Here is a 24,742-nt window from a genome sequence, read left to right as displayed (position 1 = left end):
ATCACTTCCATTAGTCCGACTCGAGTCACAGTATGTGAAATAAGCAGCCGTTAGGTTAGCGTGGAGCGTTTGGCTCAGACAGGGCTTTGCCTTGTCTCTCTCTGCTACAGAGGAGGAAGCAGTGACTGTATATAGAGGAAAGGAAAGCCTGAGTCAGCCACTACTCATTCCTCCTTTTTCTCAGTTACTCTTCCACCGTCCTACTTTATCACAGTCCACAGGCCTCAACCAGTCTCAGCCCCCCAGCCTCACTACCATACTGACACCGCCAATTCCACCGCCAGCCCAAGACGCTGATGGCCGCGCATTAGCGCCCCGCCGAGAGCCTAATTCCGCCGCCCGCCACCCTGCCAAATGCACTTTGGGGAAAAATCATTTTCAACTATGATATTTATACTAGAAAGAAGTTGTGTGTGTTTTTTTCTCCCTCACTGGCTCTTTTCTACACTCATCGGGTCTGTGTCGGGGTGGCGTTGCGTAGGAATAACAAACAGGGCAGAGATGAGTGGTGCTGAGAGCGGCTTGGAATAACAATGTGTTATTTACAGAATAGAGCGAGGTACAAATGGAGAACTAATAAAAAGGCGTATCGCCTTTCACTTTAATGGCCACCTTATATTCCACTGTACAGAAAGAGAAAAAACATGCACTATATATACAAAAGTATGTGGACACCCATTCAAATGAGTGGATTCGGCTATTTCAGCCACACCCGTTGCTGACAGGTGTATAAAATCGAGCACACAGCCATGCAATCTCCATAGACAAACATTGGCAGTAGAATGGCCTTACTGAAGAGCTCAGTTACTTTCAACGTGGCACCGTCATAGGATGCCACCTTTCCAACAAGTCAGTTCGTCACATTTCTGCCCTGCTAGAGCTGCCACAGTTATCTGTAAGTGCTGTTATTGTGAAGTGGAAACGTCTAGGAGCAACAATGGCTCAGCCGCGAAGAGGTAGGCCACACAAGCTCACAGAACGGGACCGCTGAGTGCTGAAGCACGGAGTGAGTAAAAACCGTCTGTAACACTCACAATTGAGTTCCAAACTTCCTCTGGAAGCAACGTCAGCACAAGAACTGTTCATCGGGAGCTTCATGAAATGGGTTTCCATGGCCGAGCAGCCACACACAAGCCTAAGATCACCATGCAGAATGGCATGCGTCGGCTGTAGTGGTGTAAAGCTCGCCGCCATTGGACTCTGGAGCAGTGGAAACTCGTTCTCTGGAGTGATGAATCACGCTTCACCATCTGGCAGTCTGACGGACTAATCTGGGTTTGGCGGATGCCCGGAGAACGCTACCTGCCCAAATGTATAGTGCCAACTATAAAGTATGGTGGAGGATGAATGGTCTGGGGCTGTTTTTCATGGTTCGGGCTAGGCCCCTTAGTTCCAGTGAAGGGAAATCTTAACGCTAGGGCATACAATGACATTCTAGATGATTCTGTGCTTCCAACTTTGTGACAAGAGTTTGGGGAAGGCCCTTTCCTGTTTCAGCATGACAATGCCCTCGTGCACAAAGCGAGGTCCATACAGAAATGGTTTGTCGAGATCGGTGTGGAAGAACTTGACTGGCCGGCACAGAGCCCTGACCTCAACCCCATTGAACACCTTTGGGATGAATTGGAACTCCGACTGCGAGCCAGGCCTAATCGCCCAACATAAATGCCCCACCTCACTAATGCTCTTGTGGCTGAATGGAAGTAAGTCCCCGCAGCAATGTTCCGACATCTAGTGGAAAGCCTTCTCAGAAGAGTGGAGGCTGTTATAGCAGCAAAGGGGGGACCAACTCCATATTAATGCCCATGATTTTGGAATGCGATGTTCGACGATCACATGTCTACATAGTTTTGGTCATGTGATCACAAGGGGAAGATATCTCCATCACCAGGCTGCATGCTGTGTTTTCTTCGCTAATATTGTGTGACGATGAGGAAAGTTAATGACAGGGAGTGCATTCGTTTTTACACCACTGGTGTATTGATCAAATCAAATGGTATTGGTCACATACACATATTTAGCAGATGCTATTGCGGGTGTTCCGAAATGCTTGTTGCTTTTGTGATCACGTTTAGTGCCCCCTCACATCTTTTGGTGTAGTTTACACTATAACTTCACTAGAATATATCTTTATAAACCTTATAACAAATGTAATCGTTATGTCATCAATCTTCTATGGAGCACCAAAATGCTACTTTAAATGTGATTTCTTGTAGTGCTTAAAAATTAAGTAAAATGTAACTCTCTTTCTCATTCCTTCTCTCTTGTCTTCAATTTCTTCAATTATTCTCTGTATTCTCAGCTGAAAGGTAGGAGGCTATCTTTCCTTTCTTATTTCGTCACATTTCATTACTATTCTGTGTCTTTTTATTGTGCATTTTTTGTTCTTGATTTTTGTTATTCTTTGGCAATGTAACTTAATGCCTATGGCCAATGCATACATGTGGTTTTATATTAATCCATTTAGAAATGTTAGGTTGCTTTGAGTTGTGGTTGTAGGCTTCACTGCACTGTCATTATGGAATAAATAGTTGCTTTGAATCATATACTTATCATATACTATTCATATATTTGTCATGTTCTATAGAAACCGTATGCATGTCAGATCCCTGGATGCACCAAGCGCTACACAGACCCTAGCTCCCTACGCAAACACGTCAAGATCCACTCGGCCAAAGAGCAACAGGTGCGTAGAAAGGTAAGACACTCAGCGAGAGTGAGAGAACTTACCGACAATCAAAAAAGCTGTCACTTTAAATCAGAGGATGGGCTCATTGTAATGGCTAGAATGCAATGGAGGAGCCATCCTCCCTTCTCCAGCCTCCACTTTCTCACACTGTACTTTTGACCAGTTAACTGAGAGCAGGTTAGGACTCTTGTCGATCTTGTCAGGCCACATGCATCGCAAATGTCCCCAGTAGGTGTAATCATCTCCGCTCTAATGCGTATTCTTCCTCACAGTTCTATACAGTTGGTTTAATTTAGCAGAGCCTTTGAAAACCATTTCCCTGACAATAGATCAGATTTGACCACATTTTGTCATGTTCATGATCAACAGCACACTCGTCTGCTGATCGGGTAAATATGGGTGAATGGAGAGGCTGAATGGTCTCATTGTGTTTAAAGGGCTTGAATGGTGGCGGCCGGGCCTGGATAATGTGTTCTTTGCTTACCATTGCTGTAAAACAGAAACACATGTGAGGCTTGTACCATTGTTAATAAGCTGTAGCTCGAGCTGAATACCCCAGTGGCCAGATGTTGTGGACAAATGTCAAACAAACCCCCTCACTCTATCTCGGAGTAGAAAAAAAAGAGAATCAAATCTGTTATGAAAGGCAGAGGCCCAATTAGACTTGATGAATTATTGCAAGGTGCTCGTAAGGAACTGTTTCCAATCACGACATGTGTTCGGTCACTTACTGACGTTGTCTGAGTGTCAAAAGATAATGTAATGATTGTCGAATCGATCAGTGATATGTAAAGACAGCATTCCATCTGGAATCTTGATTCAAGCACTCATATATAAAAGAAAATGCCTCACGCCAACTCAAATATCAATCCAGACTGGCTATTAAATCCATCCTGAATGAATTCCATTGAAATAGTTCAGATGGCAGCCCTGGCATACTAATCTGTTAGGATATCTGTGAGTGAGGTAGTGCATACTTCGAACCGCATATCTATCCCCTTGGCTTGCTCCGTGGGCTTGTCCAACCTGTAAATGAGAGGATGGATGAACAGAATGATAGATAGATGGACTAGTTGTCCTGGTCCCTCTGTTTCTCCTGGTCTAATAAGAGGGCTGCCTGTGGTCGGGAAGCAGGCCTCTAAGCCTGTAATTTCCTCTCAGTCTCTGTGGTTGAGATGTCACCACTAACTAACTGATTCACTGCTTTATTAAATACTTTTTTGCTTGTGGGCCAGTTTACACAAATGTCCTTTAATTCTTACCATAGCCCTGATGTTACTTATGTCAGCTCTTACTGGCAGAGCCTCAGTGTCACTGTCCTCATAGAGTGGTTGACATTACACTACAATGCAGTCTTTTAACAGATGCTTGAATACAGTGAGAGACTGACATTCAGTGTAGTTTAGTGTAGCTTATATGTGTAGCAATCTATAGTTAAATATAGCCTATTTTGGGATCAAACCCACAACCTCATATAGTTAGCACTGTGGTCTAATCAACTGAGCTAACCAGCCCACTAGACTAGAGAATGATGAGATTCTCATTAGAGCCATAGAAGGATCTCACCTATCCTTTCAGTCCAGCCACACCATAGAATCATGTTGGATAAAAATGCCTGCCTTTACCTTCAGCTTTAAACCAGGTATTCAGTATGATCAACCATGTCCTGACGTAACCACCCCCACTGGGAACACACGGGTTGAATCAACATTGTTTCCAATGTGCAATAGATGTTGAATTGACGTCTGTGCCCAGTGGGACAGCTCTGAAGGTACTTCTGGAAAGGGAAGGAAGACATGGTTGTAAGGATTCCTGCAATGCACTGCCTTGGCGTGTACCATGCCCTACTATAACATTTTACTACAGTGTAAGCCACTGCAATGATGTATAGAAGAGAGTAAACCATTTCACTGATCTATAAGACAGACTACCTACAGTTGAAGTCAGAAGTTTACATACACTTAGGTTGGAGTCATTAAAACTCATTTTTCAACCACTCCACACATTTCTTTTTAACAAACTATAGTTTTGGCAAGTCGGTTAGGACATCTACTTTGTGCATGACACAAGTCATTTTTCCAACAATTGTTTACAGACAGATTATTTCACTTATAATTCACTGTATCACAATTCCAGTGGGTGAGACGTTTTCATACACTAAGTTGACTGTGCCTTTAAACAGCTTGGAAAATTCCAGAAAATTATGTCATGGCTTTAGAAGCTTCTGATAGGCTAATTGACATCATTTGCGTCAATTGGAGGTGAATGTATTTCAAGGCCTACCTTCAAACTCAGTGCCTCTTTGCTTGACATCATGGGAAAATCAAAAGAAATCAGCCAAGACCTCAGAAAAAAAATGTAGACCTCCACAAGTCTGGTTCATCCTTGGGAGCAATTTCCAAACGGCTGAAGGTACCACGTTCATCTGTACAAACAATAGTACGCAAGTAAACACAATGGGACCACGCAGCTGCCATACCGCTCAGGAAGGAGACGCATTCTGTCTCCTAGAAATGAACGTACTTTGGTGTGAAAAGTGCAACTCAATCCCAGAACAACAGCAAAGGACCTTGTGAAGATGCTGGAGGAAACAGGAACAAAAGTATATATATCCACAGTAAAACAAGTCCTATATCGACATAACCTTAAAGGCCAATCAGCAAGGAAGAAGCCACTGCTCCAAAACTGCCATAAAAAAGCCAGACTACGTTTTGCAACTGCATATGTGGACAAAGATCGTACTTTTTGGAGAAATGTCCTCTGGTCTGATGAAACAAAAATATAACTATTTGGCCATAATGACCATCGTTATGTTTGGAGGAAAAAGGGGGTATCTTGCAAGCCGAAGAACACCATCCCAGCTGTGAAGCATGGGGGTGGCAGCATCATGCTGTGGGGGTGTTTTGCTGCAGGAGGGACTGGTGCACTTCACAAAATAGATGGCATCATGAGGAAGGAAAATTAAGTGGATATATTGAAGCAACATCTCAAGACATCAGTCAGGAAGTTAAAGCTTGGTCGCAAATGGGTCTTCCAAATGGACAATGACCCCAAGCATACTTCCAAAGTTGTGGCAAAATGGCTTAAGGACAACAAAGTCAAGGTATTAGAGTGGCCATCACAAAGCCCTGACCTCAATCCTATAGAACATTTGTGGGCAGAACTGAAAAAGCGTGTGCAAGCAAGGAGGCCTACAAACCTGACTCAGTTACACCAGCTCTGTCAGGAGGAATGGGCCAAAATTCACCCAACTTATTGTGGGAAGCTTGTGGAAGGCTACCTGAAACGTTTTACCCAAGTTAAACAATTTAAAGGCAATGCTACCAAATACTAATTGAGTGTATGTAAACTTCTGACCCACTGGGAACGTGATGAAAGAAATAAAAGCAGAAATAAATCATTCTCTCTACTATTGTTCTGACATTTCACATTCTTAAATAAAAGTGGTGATCCTAACTGACCTAAGATTTTTACTAGGATTAAATATCAGGAATTGTGAAAAACTGAGTTTAAATGTATTTGGCTAAGGTGTATGTAAACTTCTGACTTCAACTGTAGCTATCATTCCAACTGATGTATATTACCTTGAAACCACTGCTAGCTTAATATATCCAGGGTTGGAATTAGAACTAAAACCACTGGGAATGCAGGAATTCAGCTCAAAAACAGGTTTGTCATGTCATAGTAATGTTTTCACTTTGGGAGTAGTGTTCCCAAACACGCTGCCCCAATTCCACCCCTGCATGAATACGTGATAGACTGCAGTTTAATGTGTGTTTTCTCACCCAGATACCATTGTCAGAAAGACAACTTTTCATGTCATGGCTTTGTGCTGGTATGAAAGATGTCCAACCAAACACTGAAATTAATGCTTTCTAACCTGTATGTATTGTCCAACAACCCCTCCCCTTCTCTACTTGATTGACAGCTGAGGCCCTGCCCCCACCTGGAGCAGGACGTCTTGAGTGAGTGTCTGTCTGTGCAGCACCTGCAGGGCTCTGCCCCCTCCCAACACCAGCACCTGCAATGCAACGCCCCCTCGCAGCAGCACCTGTTCAACGGGAAGGACGGCCGCTCCCCGGGACTGGGCCAGGACATCTTCACAGGTGCACGGAGGTCACTCTACCCCCCTAACCCCTCACGCTTAACCACTAACCCATAACCCCAGACCCTAACGCTCCAGGTAAAAGGTGCCTGTAGGATCTAGGATCAGCTCAGCTTTCAGATCTAGGATCAGCTTTCTTAAAAATCCTAACGCAAAACTGACCTTAGCTCAGCTTCTAGGTCAGGACAACTTCATCCTACTCCAACCCTTAACCCCCAATTCACCACCCGACACACTGATCTATCTTTAATATTACAGTAAATGTTGAAATGACATGCTGATTTCCAGCCATGAGGACAATTGGCCTGAGTGCCTTCAGCTCAATCTCATGCTGAATGTGATACCTGATGGATTAATTAGAACTGATTCGGTTTGGAAACAAGTCCTTCATGTTTTACAAGAAACTTTCGCCTCACTTCCCGCTGGTTGAGAGTTAATTAGGACTTGGTGGAAATCAAACTGAGATGTCATAATAAAGAACATCTGCAAATGGCTAACATTTGTGTTTTGCAATTAACACTTAATGTGACCTTCTCCGATTCACATTTGAAAAGTGCTTACTTTTTGAATAAACTTGGAAATCTCTCTATGGAGATCCCATAGACTATAGTACAGTCAAATGGCTTGCGAAACAGAGGTTGATGAGCAGGATCAAATATAGTGTTACTATGGAGGAAAGGAGAGATGCCCTGCAGTGTCCACAGTTTATGGACACATCTGCCATTGTTTGCTCAGTTTGTCCAATCCAGACTCCCCATCTCTCTCTGTTATTGTTATGGGAACACAATGCACATTTACTGGGGGGACTATGAAATCTTAAGTTGTCTTTGATTATTGAATCGATGCTTGAAATACTGGCATCTTTCCTTCTCCTCTCCCTCTGTTTTGAGTGGGTGTGTTGCTAGCTCCAATTGTGACAAATGTGCAAATGGTTTCTAGCCCGCAGGAGCTGTTGTGTTGCTGTGGCCGTATTGGTTGATTAGGAGGCGTTCGAGGACGGCGGGTTTGTTAGGGTTTACGCCAGGCGAAATGAAATGGGATTCATCATTGCATGTGTTGAGCTTTGTTCTCTAGCCAACAGAGGGAGGATAGTCAGCAGGATGGGCAGAGCATGGAGGCTCTTCAACATTAACACTTCTATAGCCGACAATGAGTAGCACTTCTAGTTGCTGTGAATCTTGTGTTTCTGTTGGTTGGTTTTTAAAATGGCTTGGTTTTTGGTATCTGTAGGTTTTAGTTCTAAGGCTAAATAGATGTTCAGTAGGCTCAATCTTACTCTGAAAGATCTTTGTTCCTTTTAGGACCTGAATTAGTGTGTTTCGGGATTAACTTCAACTGCTAGAGCACATTACTGTAGATGACCATAAGTCCATCTCAGTATGACAGTCTACAAGTCAGGCTATGCTGCCTACTAATGTCACCACAAACATCACCCTAACCCTTCATAACCCTACAGAACCCCCTCCTAACTCACAAAGAATCACAAAACTCACAGAGAAAACTCTCAGAACCGTCACAGATCCTTGTCAGAACTGTCACAACCGAACGTTCTCAGGCCTGTCACAGAACCCTCTCAGAACCCATATAAAAAGAAAACATTTAGAATCGTCACAGAACACTCCTATAACCATCCCGAAACACGCAGGGAAACCCTGCACCGCTGAGGCAAGCGATGAAATTGAAGCAATCACAGCGATTATTTGTAGAATGTTTGCTGGTCTGGTAGCAGATGTCGGGGCTAAAGGGGAAACCATTTAAGGTCTGTGATTGATGATTTGGGGGTAATGAATCAAGCTTGTAACCATTTCAGAGAGCTGTCAGATAGGCCCTGCTTCCACTTGAGCACAGCTGGGGGAACAGTACTGCAGAAACCAGGAGCGCTCCTCTCGTCTCCTCTCTTCTCCTCACCACCTCACTGCCCTGGACAGTCAACGACGCTACGCTGTCCCCCAGGACACTGGGAAAGACATCACAGACAGGACAGAGTGAGGAAAGGAGAGACGAGAGAACATATTTACAGTACAGGAGGAGCAGTGAGAAGCAGAGGGGGCTGCTGACTTTAGTGCCTTGACCCTCTTAGGCAATCTGAGAGCCCCTGGACAGAGCTGAGCTCTTTCAAGTGGAGCTCTCAGCAGAGCATTCAGCTGTCATTGTGATTTGTCATGAGCCTCTCACTGTTACATTGCTGATGTGAATCACCATCCAACAGAAGTACAGATGTAGGATCTTAATTTGAACACCCTGTTGCAGGAGAACTTTAAATTGAAAACTTGTAGTGTTTTGAGGTTTAAAAAGGCTTCTAAAGTTTGTAATTTCCACTTTGAAATTTCAGACTTGATTTTCCCTTATGAAAATATACTGTATAAATGGCTACAAAATGTGCATGAATTATAATCCACATAGTAATTCACAATTCCTGTTGCTGCAGGATAATTTTTCTGCTGTAGGAGACTAGCTCAAATTAAGATCCTACATCTGTAGACTGACTCTTTTCTGATGCTCAGACAGGAAGGTCAGATGCATTTAAACTGCTACAAGTATTTAGGGACTGGCACAGGGGCACACATATGTACACACACACGTATACGCACAGACACACACACACACACACACACACACACACACAGAGAGATCCCGAGCCACAGTGCCTGTTCTCTCAACTCCACTCATGTTCAAAATTCCTATAAACTCTTCTCATCAGAAATCTTAATTCTATTGTACGAAATAAATAGTATTGTAGCCAGAACAAAACATTTAAAGGACAACCGAGGCCAACCCCTGTGGCAGCACAAACAATGTACTATAAATCACAAACAGCACAAAACAATAGAACGTTTTATTTTTCAAAGCTCTCTCTGACTGGATGATCAGTTGTGAAAACAAAAGCTTGTTGCCATGAAAAGGCTTTTAATTTGGTCAAAGGGAACTTGGCCGAGTGAGGGCCTCAAGTTGGCACATTTAGTGAATTATCCTTGTTTGTCTTTCAGGCCTGTACACTGGCTCCAGCACTCCCCATCACGGTGTCTCGGTGGAGCTCCTCTCCCCAGGACCAGCCCCCACCCCTGGCTCAGCCTCCGCCCCTGACCTGCCTCTCAGACAGCCCCGCCTGGACCGGGACATGAGCAGCCCGCATCATCTGTCCCCTCTGTCCACCATGGAGAGCACACGTGACGGGTGAGTCCCCTATAACATACTACTGTGAAATCCTGTATGTACATTATACACACACTCTATTGTGGTCACAGGTCACATACCACAGGAGATTGGTGGCACCTTAATTGGGGAGAACGGGCTCGTGGTAATGACTGGAGTGGAATTTGTGGAATGGTATGAAATACGTCAAACACATGGTTTCAGGTGTTTGATGCCATTCTATTTGCTTCGTTCTGGCCATTATTATGAGCCATTCTCCCCTCAGCAGCCTCCTGTGTCACATATCTATGGTAATATTGATTTGTTTAATGCACACACACTCAAACACACACACACACATACACATGCACATACACATTATTATAGCATACATTTCATCAATATTATCACGCTGATCCCAACACAGTGTGAGGACACTTGCGAAATATAAATTATTACTCTGTTGTGTGTCATCCAAAAACAATTCCCATTTTAGTGCAAAAAACATATTCGGGCCCACTGTCAAATCACTTTAGCTGTCTTAATCAAAATCAAAACCCATGCTCTGTCCCAAATGGCACCCTATTCCCTATGTAGTGCACTACTTTTGACCAGGGCCTATAGGGAGCCCCATAGGGCTCTAGTCAAAAGTACTGCAATAGGGTGCGTAGCCATAACCATGACCCTTCAGATACAGCACTCACAGGAGACAATTCTGGAGGCCATGGTGAGGTCAGAATGATGCAGCCAATAAGATCCACTCTATTTCTGGCATTGTGTCCAATGATCCACAGGTCCATTCGAGTCCCAACTGGGGGTTACAGAGTACTCCCAATGACCTAACTGTTTGGCCCAGGATTAAACAAAGGTTTTAAAGATGAAACTGTCAAAGCAGTGTGGTGATGACTCCATTTGTGTGATTGTGTAGTGCATTAACAGCACTTAACCTTCAGTTCTTTAAACATACTCCATGTTGATTTAGCCCTGTCCGTGTAATCTGTTGTCACTTTTATTTGGCATATACACACCGATGTGTGTCAGCTAATTCATTCTGAACAAGTGTTGATTGTATTTAGTAGAGGCACAATTCTAACAAGATTCCCTTTTTCGAAATACATGTTGGCTAGAATTACAATATAGTGGTTTAATACTAATACAATACCTATAGTATTTTATTACGTAGCATTGGTGTATGATAAGTGCAGTACTAACTAGGCTTAGAGATGCTAACAGAGCGCTAGCTACCGTCTGTTCCATTGAAGAGGCACTAAATCCTGCTGCAGATTAACAAACACATTTCCCACTCTGGCTGCTCTCTCTCTCTCTCTAGGTTTACTTCAGTGCCTCAGAGAGAGGAGAGAGATCTGGTCCAACTTTTCTTCTCTCTCTCTCTCTCTCTCTCTCTCTCTCTCTCTCTCTCTCTCTCTCTCCTCTCTCTCTCTGTCTGTCTCCCTCTCTTTCTTTCTTTCTCTCTCTCTCTCTCTCTCTCTCTCTCTCTCTCTCTCTCTCTCTCTCTCTCTCTCTCTCTCTCTCTCTCTCTCTCTCTCTCTCTCTCTCTCTCTCTCTCTCTCTCTCTCTCTCTCTCTCTCTCTCTCTCTCTCTCTCTCTCTCTCTCTCTCTCTCTCTCTCTCTCTCTCTCTCTCTCTCTTTCTCTCTTTCTCTCTCTGTGCTTTTTCTCTCTCAGCATGTTTCCTATTAGTGTCTATGATTTCCCCAGAGATCCAGCAGAGCACAGTAACAAAGCCAATGTGTCGTCAGGAGGCACTGTGTGTACTGTACAAAACAACGGGGTGAAAACCAGAGGGAGAGAAAATGAAAAAACGTTTCACCATTAAAAAACATTTGGAGGCAATGGGGATACAATCAAGCATTGCAAAAATGGTAACAAAAGAATAGTTTTACATAAGCATGGTGTGTGTGTGTGTGTGTGTGTGTGTTTGTGTGTGTGTATGTGCGAGCTTGCGTGCAGTGAGATGTCATGTTAGGCCCTTTCTGGAAGGTGCTGTGTTTTGTCAAGCATTAAAACAGCAGGAATAGAACTCTGTAGAATTACAATGTGGTTTCAGGATTCCTTGGTAAGTAGTACTACATACACACACAATTACTGCTACTGGGAGAGAGATGCAAAGTGAAAAGACAGTGTGATTAGGCTTTTGTAACACCAGTTACACAACACACACACACACACCAACATGATGACATATTGGAAGTGAGACAGGGGTCTGTTTTTCAGTACGATTGATGAGGACCATCTGAAATATACCACTGTGAGTGGATGATGTAAGTGGATAATTTTCCTACGTTTCCTTACAAATGAAGATAAAGTGCCAGCTGGCAAGACATGGGGCTTAAGTGATCGCTCTTGTTCACGTCTGTCTCTTTGCCCACCCAAAGCGCCTACTTGTACGTCTGTGACGCGATGACAGCGTTTCATTACGAGAATTGCAGCACTTTGTGGATTTCATCAAATTTATCAAATTGCGATACCTGACCAAAAATGCATGTACTATACACATACATACAGTAACAGTACAGCTTTATCTGCCCATCTAAGAGAGAGAGACCTGTGCCAGGACCTACAACAAACTGGGTATGAAACGTCTACTCACATTTGCCTGAAGATGGAGCATTTGATTTACATGTTTAAAGCCTTGAGTATACAGGCCGCTGCCAAAGTCAATAGCAGCGCCGCACTTGTTTTTCCCAAACGGTTTAGCAGGACATTAAACATTTTGACAAAATTATCTAACTAACCTGACTCTAGTGCAGCAGCAGCCTCTGACCTCATAGTTAAATGTGTTTACTCTGGCTCAAATGGGCCATTTAGACTAATTTTACTTTGTAAATAGCAGTGTCATTTTTCTGAAGCTGATATTAAAATATGCCAGTTAAAATATGCTTTCTGTGATCTGTGGCATGCGTATGGAGCTTGGAGCAGGAGCGAGAGACACTCGGGGCCTCTCTCACAGACACGGCCATTCTACAGTTGGTGAGGGGCTTATAAGCGACGATGGGTGGTAAAGGTTGTCATTCAGTGCCTCTTTACCATATGCCGTTCTATAATTACAGGGGCCGGGCAGACAGAATGTTTCCTGTGTATTGATATTAGAGCCCCTCTGCAAATATTAGTTTGACATGGTTTGATACCTTGTGGAGTACAAGGAACTGTGATTGACACAATCTAATTGAATTAGAGTGGCTGCAGAGACAGCGTTAAGAGATACGGTTCTGAAGGGAGACAGTCATTCACAGTCAGCGAGTAACTCAATGCCATCGATCCTCCATCCATCCCTCCATTCATTATCACCCCTAAATCATCTGCACAGAGTATCAATCTCCCAAGTCAAACAAAAACATTCCATCATAGTCATTACTTCAACAGACAGGCCGTGGTCAGAGTCATATATACGTTTCTGGACGTGGTAGTAGTAGGATTAGTCATGGTTTTTTACTGCCTTTGCTAAATGGCTTATTCAAAGAACAATTCAGACAATTCAAAGTCAAAATGTATGTAGTGTTTCAGTGTTTCCTCCAGTTTTTTCGGCGGTTATCTCACTAAAACAAACAGAGAGCTTTTATGGGCCCAGGAAAAGCTCCTTGACTGCTTAGTCTTGGGCTGTAGGGTTAGCTTAGCTCAGCACGGCCCGTCTCTCACGCGTGGCTTTAGCGCGCTAACCAGAACCAGGCGCATTCCCACCGTCCCGCGCCAAGCCGCCCATGCCCATCCATCAGAGGGGCTTAATGTTGGGCCGCCGAGGGGGGACGGAAGGGGGTCTGATCCATGGTCCCCAGTGGGACAGGAAGGGCAGGTGAAGGAAGACGAACGAGGAGCAGAGCAGCTCTCCTCATGAATCTTCATCCTGAACATCAAGCTCTCTTTCCATCTTTCTTCCCATCTTTCCATCCCCTCATCCCTGTAGACAGAACCAAGCCTTAGAGGACAGATCCTAGAACGGCAAAGGATTGCATCACTGCCAATTTTATTTTTTGCTTCTTATAGACTGTATATAACCTGACAGATAATCCAGTGCTGATAACGTCCACGTCCTCCATACATACCTGCTTGTGTTGTAGGAATGTGAATCATTTTGACTGGATTGTTTTAGCCCGAGGGTGATGTTACAGTGTCCAGGTTGGAATGCATAGTCCTGATCCGTTTGGTCTGTTGTAGGAGTACTTGAAGCCAAGTTTATTTTAGGGCTCAATCTATGTCTACTGAATCAAATCATATTCCCGGAATCATATTCACTTTGACGTATTACCTTAGTCATATTCACTCAGTATTATAAGTTAGGTTAACTGAGTCATATTCACTCGGTATTATAAGTTAGGTTAACTGAGTCATATTCACTCAGTATTATAAGTTAGGTTAACTGAGTCATAGTCACTAAGTCAGGTAAATTGAGTCAGAGTCGCTGAGCCATAGTCTATCCACGGTACTATTGCCAGTAAGCTGAGTCAAAGACTATCTGGCTGAATGCTCCAAGCAGTGAGGTCCCTCAAACACTTGGCCCTCAGTTCTTTTACACTCACCCTCTCCCCCCGTCAATCTGAAGCCCTCACCCCAACATCTCACCCCTAGCCCTCATCATCCCACCCCTGATCTCGACCAATAGCCAATAGCCTATCTATTAATAGCCTCTATGTCAATCTTTCAGGGGTCAGGGGTTAAACCACTCTTTCACAGCAGAAGAAGGGGTCAGGGATGGCTGGTTGGAAAAAGGCAGTAATGACAGGAGGAGGAGGAGAAGGAGGATGGAGGATTATCAGGGAAGGTGAATACCAGGGGAGAGATTTATACTCGGTACAGCATATGAAAGATTCCCCTCATTCCTTGAGCCTGAGCACGCGGCAGCTGGCAGTGATTAGCTTATGATTCACTTTAGCTGCGCATAGAGGCTGCTTGTAAAAATATGAACAGTATAACTGTTTCCTGAGTTTGTGCTGACAGCAGCTCCCGGGGGAGCGCCGCTCTCCGCAGAAACACATGGCCGCGGCACTGGGCCCGTGCCAATGGACGGATTAGCCACGCTCACCGCTAGCGTGGAGGCCCACTAAGTGCTAGTTCTAATGCTAACGCTAGGCAGGGAGAAGACGTTGGTTCGACACTGCGCTGGTTCAAATGTTTCTGTGTGTGTTTAGTGGAGAGGCGTGTGGCTCTCTAAGCTCAAGAGGCAGGAGAGAGACACAGAGGGTTTGCTTTAGGATACATGGTAGCTTAAAAAGAGGTGGATGAGTCCATGGTTAGTACATGGAGAGGTTTCAAATAGAAAGGCCTATATGGACACATTCAAAATACCTATCTCTAACGCATATCTTTATTTTATTAGACATAACCTTGTTTATTTATCTATGTATCCTTTATTTAACCAGGTGAGTCCCATTGATATAAGAATCTATTTTTCAAGGGAGCCCTGGCTGTGCCTGAAACTTAATCTGTTCCTGTGGGGTGTAGAAAGGCTGTGCCAGGTAGCGTCTTAGCACTGGGTGGTACTGACCTTGTAGTTGAGCTAGCTCTCTCACACAGTTAGAGCTATGTCATCCTGGCCTTAGAGGTGAACAGTCATCTGAGGTTCTCTGCTGCCTCCAGCAACTCTCTGTCATCACATTCACAGAGCCCGTACTGTAAACCATATGCATCCATCCACGGCACATAGTAACACAGCAACAGTTTATGTGTTGGCATTCGTGAAACACAACTGGAAAAGAGTACTAAGTGGCTATTGAATATTTGTGAGGAGATTGGGCCTCTTTATAGAGATTTGTATCTTACTGGTCTGGATATCTGTTTTATTTAGTTAGGAAAGAAAGTGTGTTGGGAGCAGAGCAGAAATGTGATATTTGTTTCTGCAAATGGACTAAGTACAATTATTTTTCTAATAAATGCCCTTCAGAAAATAGGCATGATGTTTTTCATAGATGTTTCAAATGGTTGAAATGCACTCAGAAGACATCTGCAATGTTTGGGATGATGTCACCCAGATGTCCTTTAATACTGACATAGGCCTACTGTGTTTTCCACATGTAATTGACTGGACACAACAAGAAGAGGTTAGATTAAGAAGGGGAGAGTGCAGCTTTCTGAATAGATAGAAGAACTGAATGGATTACATACAAATGATGCTTTCTGTGACAGTATTTATGGAAGGTTCCTGTGACAGTATTTTGTAAGAGCATGTGGTATCCTTTTGAAAATCTGCTGTCATAACGCTTGAATACAATAGAAGTTCACCAAAACCCACTGCATTCCATGACTTTTTTCACGTTGATTGCAGGTTTTTCCAAAGTCCTAACGGCGTAACCATGTTTCTAATTCAAATGGTTGGAACAAGTTCCCATCTGTTAGTTATAACTCTGTTTTAAAAAACAATTCATCACGCTTGTTGTTGTTTTCCTTCCTCTCTGAAATGTGGTGCGCTCAATGCAAAGTGTGAGTCTTTGAAGTGTGAACTGAAGAACAAGGGGAATACACTCCACAGATCTTTTGGGTATTGGCACAGTACCGTCTAGTTGGAGCTATTCTGCTTACCATTTCTAAAGATTTGTTTGCACACATCTGTGTCTAATACCACCACGGACAAAGCTTTATTTATTTAATCACAATCCAGAAAGTCTATGAGGAAGCTTTGGTCGTTGCTCGCCCCGAGCCGTTCTGTCACAAATATGTCATGCTCATATGCCATCTCTAAAATATTGGAGATAGTAAACACGAATAGGCTTTCTCCTCCGAGGCCACAAGGCAAGGAGTTAAAGAAACGGGGGGCTTGGTTTCAGTCGAATGCACACTCTCGTGTTTATTGACTTTAGATCGTAATATGGGATAGATGGAGGATTATGTATGGAAGCTGAAGTTTCCATTTACTGACTACAGTACATACAGTACAACATATGTTCTTCTGAGGGGCGTTCAAGACTCTTTAAGTGTGTTGGTTAGATAATGTGTTGCTGAGTACATAGCACTTTGATAAAGAGACGTTTGATTCAAATAATCATATGTAACCACAGTATATACAGTGTATACAGTAAATCATTGTTTTGATGCACTTGAGCATCTGATTATGTAAAAATATTCGGAAATTAGACAATTAATTATCTTGCTCTAGCTCTCGCTCTCTCTCTCCTGCAGGGTGTCGGGTCCTCTCCTCTCCCCAGGGATGAAGGGTACAGGCACTCCTCCTCCCCTGGAGAAGCAGCAGCAACAGCACATCCACCCCCACCACAAGCCCTACTCTCATTACCACCACCAGGCTGCCAGTGACGGTAAGACCAGCCCTGACCAGACTCAATACAACCCAAGCTAACCAACTGGGCTATTTAGTGGGCTGGAAGCCTCAGAGAGTTGGTTAAAGATTTAAATGTGTTTTACACTACCGACTCCACTTTCTGTCATGTAGGATAGATAATGCAAGCAGTTCTATGCAATACATTTCTATCTGCAACTCTCTGAACACCCCACTTGAACTTTTATGGAACTGACACAACTTTATTTCGTGTGGAATAGAGAAGAGCATCAAATACATTTCTAACTGCACCTTTTAAAACATTCCATTCCATTGAATAGGCCTCATACTTTACCACCATATGAACATGAAAGGACACAAGTAGAGGAAGCAGTGTCGGAGAATTGGGATGCGGCCCGTAGGTCTGTCAGAGCATTTAGCATTGCTGTCAGAGAGACAGAGCAGGCAAAACCACAGGCGGAAGCCTCCTCTGCTCTGAATTAGCCAACAAAACGCTGCCTTCTGTAGTCAGCTGTCTCTCTCTCAGAGCTCCACCAAGGCTGCTCTAGTTAGCTGTCACTCCAGACCTGCTCCCTAATGCCTTAAACACAGCTTTCCCTGTTAAAGATCTACGCATGGACGTCTCTCAAACCACGCTGTGGTCGGGGAGTTGCGTAAAGCACTCCAGAAAGGGCTGCTTTCACGTTATCATTACTTGAGTACAAAAAGAGAAGGGGACAATTGACAAATGCTACCACTGAGGAACTGGAAGAGTTAGCGCGCTAACACAAATGTAGCGTTATAATAGCTCGAAGCCACACATTGTATGGAATCACTTTACAAACATAATAATCACTCCTTAACATACCGTATTGTTTGGTCACAATGAATGCCCCCTTCAGACACTTTTATTACCTTTTTCTTCTCCCCTCTTTAGCCCATAGAAATATAATTACTAAAACAGGTATTCCCATTCAAGTCTTAGGGTCTAGCAGCCGTATTTAGTGTATCCATGAGTGTTCCAGTTAAATTAGTGTGAGGGGCTTTTCCCATTCCAGTAATTTTATTTCAATGCTTGACGCTCTCCTTCCTTCTCTCTGTAGATTACCAAGGCAGCTTTCAGAGTTGCTTCCATTTTGGAGACTCCTACAGAATGGAGCAGTCTGTGAGTGGTGTTCACTTACCAGCGGACTCACATGGCTACACTTCCCACCAACACAACGGCTTCCACATGTCCAGCACCAGCAGTGGCTCTCCTGCAGGTGAGACCCTGGGATATATCACCTCCACTTCCTCCTTTTCATCCTCCTCTTCTAACAATTGATGTGCTTCCCTGTCATTATTCTCCATCTCACCCCTTTTCATGTAATTTATTGTTTATTCTGTCTTTTCACCTACTTCTTCACTTCCTAAACAAGAAGTATATTTTGTGTGCCTGTGTGATAAAGCAATTCATTACTTTTTAAAGACAGAATTTTAAGATATCTTGATGTAGGTTAGATCAACCATTCCACACACACACTTAAGCGTAGCATCAAAGCTTGTATCTAAGGAGTCATGGCTTCTTCTCCCCCAGGCTTCAGCTTGGCCCAGGATCTCCAGGGGCCAGGGGGGTGCCAGTTCTCCTCCAGCCCAGAGGAGAGCATCTTCTTCCAGGTGAACAGCTTCGACCGCAGCCTGAGCCAGATGTCTTCTGTCTACACAGAGACATAGAGGACCTGATGCTGCCCTATGTACCGCTATACTGGCCTCTCATGGAAGATGCATTTCAATAGTCTGAAGTGGCATCCTTTCCTTGGTCTCCTTTCGAGTTTGTACTGATCTAGAGGAAACAAGCTAAGGGAAAGCAAGCCAATCGGAAGCTTCCAAACCTCTGCGTTGCTTTTTTGTTAGATCAGGGTGGATGAAAGGAAGGGGACTAGGAAAGGGAATTTTAGAGTATTGAGATAGACCCTAGAATAATAAGTTATTCCATGGTTCCACTGGTCAATGGCCAACCTTTGTAGCTTTTTCTACTGCTCTGAAAGAACTGTCAGTCATAACTCTGTAGCACGACAGAGCTCCCTACAGCCCTGCCGAACAGATACCACATGGACTCAGATGCATCCAAATGGACACATTTCAAACTGAGACATGACCTACTCCAGAACTCCCTCCCCTTTCTCTCTCCCGCTCTGTCTCTACATCATTCAATCTACTAAAGACTGAAATGTAGACAAATATATATATATATACTTTTGCTGTGTTGTTTTTACAGTGGAAAAAATGACTTGTTTGCATTCCTTTATTTGTTTTTGTGTTTGTTTATTTGTTTGGATTGTCTTAAGATATTTCTGGAAAGGTAAAAGGAGGGGTGGTGGATGGTCATACATTAAATATTCTGGAACACAGTCAAATCTACTTTATCATGTGTATAAATGTACAGTTTGTTTAAAGCAGTCTTTTGAATGTTTGTTATTTCCAAGTTTAAGAAATAAATACTATTACAATAAAACAAATGGTGACTTTTTCTTCTAATGGTGGTATGCACATCTAAGGACCTATCGCAGGTGCAGGGTAATGCCATGTCATAGTAAAAGAAAAATACAATTTTAATTATGGGAGCGTTCAAACAAAAAAGTATTCTTCTCATTTTCCTACGACCCTTGCTTGGTGTTATTATATTGTTATAGCACAAAGTACATGATCCTTGCCTAATTACACGTTTCAAATAACTAAAGCACAATATATCTGCTATAATGTGAAATGTATGTGCCCAAGATATAACCAGCAGCACTACATAAAGTAGTGTATACATATGTGAATTTTCAAGTTGCAGACAAATTAGACAGTGGCAACAGTTCTACTACAGCTTGACACACTGGTAAGTGAATCACCAACCATAGACAGACTCTGCCCTCTTCTGGGCATTCTCAAATGCTGCAAGCAGGCTTACAAACCACAATGTTTCACTTTAACAATCTGAAAAGTAATGAATGCTGTTGTATTGAGACAACCTGTAAAATATCTCCTCTACCTCATTATTTAAGTTGTATAGCACATATGTGCCAAACACAAATACCCATGCCAGTCTCTTTCCTTTCAATTAACGTGGAATAGACGTTGAATTGACGTTAGATACTACTGCACTGTTGGAGCTAGGAACACAAGCATTTTGCTACACCCGCAATAACATCTGCTAAATATGTGTATGTGACCAATAAAATTTGATTTGCCCAGCGGGAAGTAGAGACCATAGGGAATATTGTAGAATGCTTCACAAAAATAATGCATCTCCAGATAATGTATTACAAAATGTTTAAATTTGACAGTGAATTGAATTCAGGTACAGTAAGACACAGTGAGTGCATGATTGTCCATATCCTTTATGTCTTCTTGCTCTTCCTGTAGCTCTGATAGTAGAAGTTGCTGAAAAGAGCAATGAGACTGACACAGTAGGCAAACACCACAGCGTTCATGGAGTCTGGGAAGTCACACTCAGTGAAGAGGTTGTAGCCCGTGTGAGTGGTCAACAGAACAAACTGGAGCTGAAACCACAGTCAGGAGAACATTGGTTCAGGTTCAGAAAGTTTTCAGATACATTATACACTATATCCATTCATAGACGTAACATTATCTGTTTTTTACCAATTGCAAGTCTCAATACGCTAAGCTACCAAATAATCTTATTCACAAACCCAAAGGGCCAGTTTCCTGGACACAGATTAAGCCTAGTCCTGGATTAAAAAGCATGCTCAAAGAAGTTTCTCCATTGAAATAGCTTTTTCATCTACGACTAGGCATAATCTATGTTCAGGATACGCGCCCCAAGTGCAAGCCTACCCACTTTATGTTTAAACCCTACTAGATGTATGCAGAGCCGAAGCTAGAGCCACTAACCAGCTGTAGTGAGGTCAGATAGCGCTTCCACCATAAGTACTTCTGCATGTGAGGCCCCAGGGCAGCCAGTCCGTAGTAAGAGTACATCACGATGTGCACAAATGTGTTGAGCAGGCCGATGAAGAACGCTATGAGGAGACAGAGGAACACAAAACATCTCAACCATCTGCTGCACGGCCGCTACGTCATGAATGGAAAGGACAATTTGCTATAGGATACCATTGAGATACTATTCTGAATAGTCTGCCAGGTGATGAGAAGTGCCAACAGGGAGTTGATAACAAAATGTTATAAGATGTTAAAGATTTGCAGGTATTGAACAAATCTATGGCATTAACAAGTAGGGTCCAGAGTTTTCCTGGTCAGGACATGTGCTCAGGAAAAACTCCTGGTCTTTGTCATGCTAGACTTACATTGGCCTCCAGCCAGATACTTGACCCCTGCCCACCAGTTGAAGATCATGGTGCCATGGTGATAGACATGCAGGAAGGTCAGCTGACTGTTCTTCTTCCTCAGGATGAAGAACACCTGACAATTAAGAGTTTGGAATGGGTTTAGAATGGGCTTCCAGTGTTTCACATGACTCTGATGCTAATCCTGGCCTGTGCCATATTCATTAGTGCACACTGTAGGAACAAGTTTTGGAACCGAAAACAAAATGTTTATTAAGCAGTCCCTCCCCATTTCAGTACTTTTTCCTCCGTTTGGTGCCTAGTGAATACTGTGAATATGACCTTGATTTTCAATGTGCTTTACTGTGCTTTACCGTGTCAGCTAGTTCTATGACCTTGGAGAAGAAAAACCACCAGCATACTCTGGCCATCTGGTGAAGAAAGAGAGAGTCATCATCCCTTATGGTCAGGGATTTGGGACAGTCTTTATAGATGCAATGGATATGTATTGTATGGGAGAGCAGGGATGAAAGTAAACACATCCATTTTCTCAGATAACACAGAAGCTAGAATGACGTAGTGAAGTCAACACATTCCTAATGTGGAGGATGACCTCCCTGCAACAACAAAAAAAACAGCCCAGTCTGACCATGTTTCGCCAAGTTATCAACATAAAGTGGTTTTGAGCAATGTAAGTAAAAAAACAGACCCGGACGTGTCTTTCAGTTGTTGAGTTGTGTTTAGTTGTTTAAGGTTCCAAACATACACTACCGGTCAAAAGTTTTAGAACACCTACTCATTCAAGGGTTTTTCTTTATTTTTTACTATTTTCTACATTGTAGAATAATAGTGAAGATATCAAAACTATGAAATAACACATATGGAATCATGTAGTAACCAAAAAGTGTTAAACAAATCAAAATATATTTTATATTTGAGATTCTTCAAATAGCCACCCTTTGCCTTGATGACAGCTTTGCACACTCTTGGCATTCTCTCAACCAGCCTCATGAGGTAGTGACCTGGAATGCATTTCAATTAACAGGTGTGCCTTCTTAAAAGTTAATTTGTGGAATTTCTTTCCTTCTTAATGCGTTTGAGCCAATCAGTTGTGTTGTGACAAGGTAGGGGGGTGTACAGAAGATAGCCCTATTTGGTAAAAGACCAAGTCCATATTATGGCAAGAACAGCTCAAATAAGCAAAGAGAAACAACAATCCATCATTACTTTAAGACATGAAGGTCAGTCAATACGGAAAATCTTAAGAACTTTGAAAGTTTCTTCAAGTGCAGTCGCAAAAACCATCAAGCGCTATGATGAAACTGGCTCTCATGAGGACCGCCACAGGAATGGATGACCCAGAGTTACCTCTGCTGCAGAGGATAAGTTAATTAGAGTTACCAGCCTCAGAAATTGCAGCCCAAATAAATGCTTCACAGAGTTCAAGTAACAGACACATCTCAACATCAACTGTTCAGAGGAGACTGTGTGATCAGGCCTTTATGTTCGAATTGCTGCAAAGAAACCACTAATAAAGGACACCAATAAGAAGAAGAGACTTGCTTGGGCCAAGAAACACGAGCAATGGACATTAGACCGGTGGAAATGTGTCCTTTGGTCTGGAGTCCAAATTTGAGATTTTTTGTTCCAACCGCTGTGTCTTTGTGAGACGCGGTGTGGGTGAACGGATAATCTCTACATGTGTATTTCCCACCATAAATCATGGAGGAGGTGGTGTTATGGTGCTTTGCTGGTGACACTGTCTGTGATTTATTTAGAATTCAAGGCACACTTAATCAGCATGGCTACCACAGCGATACGCCATCCCATCTGGTTTGGGCTTAGTGGGACTATAATTTGTTTTTCAACAGGACAATGACCTAACACACCTCCTGGCTGTGTAAGGGATATTTTACCAAGAAGGAGAGTGATGGATTGCTGCATCAGATTACCTGGCCTCCACAATTTTTTAAATATTTTATTTTATTTAACTAGGCAAGTCAATTAAGAACAAATTCTTATTTACAATGACGGCCTACACCGGCCAAACCCGGACGACGCTGGGCCAATTGTGCGCCGCCCTATGGGACTCCCAATCACGGCCTGTTGTGAAACAGCCTGGAATTGAACCAGGGGGTCTGTAGTGATGCCTCAAGCACTGAGATGCAGTGCCTTAGACCGCTGCGCCACTCGGGAGCCCACAATCCCCCGACCTCAACCCAATTGAAGGAAAAGCAGCCAACAAGTGCTCAGCTTATGTGGGAACTTCAAGCCTGTTGGATAAGCATTCCAGGTGAAGCTGGTTGAGAGAATGTCAAGAGTGTGCAAAGCTGTCATCAAGGCAAAGGGTGGCTATTTGAATAAAATATATTTGGATTTGTTTAACACTTTTTTGGTTACTACATGATTCCATATGTGTTATTTCATCGTTTTGATGTCTTCACTATTATTCTACAATGTAGAAAATAGTTTAAAAAATAAAGAAAAACCCAGGAATGAGTAGGTGTCTAAAACTTTTGACCGGTAGTGTGTCATTTTCTTAACCCATCTAGTGACTAAATGACAGCATAGGTTTCAAGTATCATGCTAGAAAGTATTGGGTGTTAGCCTGGGAGAAGTTACAGGAGAGACGGGTGGGACGAAAGTAACACAATGTAAACTGATTACCTGGAATAAAATACAATTTAAAGCACAGGCCATTGTCTCCTCTAGTTCATATTGCTTTTATAATGTTAGCAAAATAGCAACAAGTGACTGAATGTTTGAAAATTATATGAAATCATTAGAATTATGCCTTAATCAATTGACTTGATGGATCAGCTTCTCACATAAGCTTTTATCGACAGGTTAGTGATTAAAAATATATATCTTTATGATTCTGGTGGTCAATTACCTCATGTCAAACCATGGAAATGTGATGAGCATTATGAGTTTGCCGTTTGTGAAGAGAATAAAGATGTTTATTCTATCAAGACATGAGGAGCGTACCTGATTGGTCGGGCTAAGCAAGAATAGTCATGGTGAAAAACATCTCGTACTACATTCCCATTAAAGTGAGATGAGAAACTTATGTTTCATATTATGTATTCCATTTTGGTCCGTTTAATATTATAAGGCAAAATAGTGTGGTTGCGCAACATTGCGATGTTGACGCCATGGTTCATTTTCATAAATTACGAACCTATAGCATGAATTATTCAAATCGACACAAACATGAAATTATGTCTGATAGTACGTTTGTTGAAAGTAATGAGCATTACAAACCAGAAACATGGAGATAAGACAGATATTGTGCACTTCTCGCCAGCTTCAGTCCCAAGGCTGT

At 42.8% G+C, this 24,742-nt stretch overlaps 2 protein-coding genes across 2 annotated transcripts in view; one reads left to right on the top strand and one right to left on the bottom strand.

Annotated features, from left to right (window-relative positions):
• Window positions 1-19,309, top strand: part of LOC311130991 (zinc finger protein GLIS1-like) — a gene marked incomplete at its 5' end in the record, with an annotated part of 61,186 nt that extends 41,877 nt beyond the window's left edge. The window contains 6 exons of the mRNA XM_084163827.1: window positions 2,588-2,698; window positions 6,618-6,795; window positions 9,782-9,961; window positions 17,079-17,186; window positions 18,250-18,408; window positions 18,723-19,309. Of these exons, the coding sequence (XP_084019953.1) occupies window positions 2,588-2,698; window positions 6,618-6,795; window positions 9,782-9,961; window positions 17,079-17,186; window positions 18,250-18,408; window positions 18,723-18,859 (873 nt within the window). The 3' untranslated portion in view covers window positions 18,860-19,309. The remainder of the gene's footprint in view (window positions 1-2,587; window positions 2,699-6,617; window positions 6,796-9,781; window positions 9,962-17,078; window positions 17,187-18,249; window positions 18,409-18,722) is intronic.
• Window positions 19,310-20,426: 1,117 nt separating this feature from the next.
• LOC311130989 (adenine DNA glycosylase-like) overlaps window positions 20,427-24,742 on the bottom strand; it is a 29,832-nt gene continuing 25,516 nt past the window's right edge. Inside the window, exons 20-23 of the mRNA XM_084163825.1 lie at window positions 21,792-21,848; window positions 21,439-21,553; window positions 21,026-21,153; window positions 20,427-20,673 (exon numbers count right to left, since the gene is read on the bottom strand). Of these exons, the coding sequence (XP_084019951.1) occupies window positions 20,512-20,673; window positions 21,026-21,153; window positions 21,439-21,553; window positions 21,792-21,848 (462 nt within the window). The 3' untranslated portion in view covers window positions 20,427-20,511. The remainder of the gene's footprint in view (window positions 20,674-21,025; window positions 21,154-21,438; window positions 21,554-21,791; window positions 21,849-24,742) is intronic.

Source organism: Coregonus lavaretus (assembly GCF_964263955.1).
Source record: "Coregonus lavaretus genome assembly, chromosome: 6".
NCBI lineage: Eukaryota > Metazoa > Chordata > Actinopteri > Salmoniformes > Salmonidae > Coregonus > Coregonus lavaretus.
Note: the sequence above shows the minus strand (reverse complement) of the source record. Positions and strands in the feature narration are given on the sequence as shown.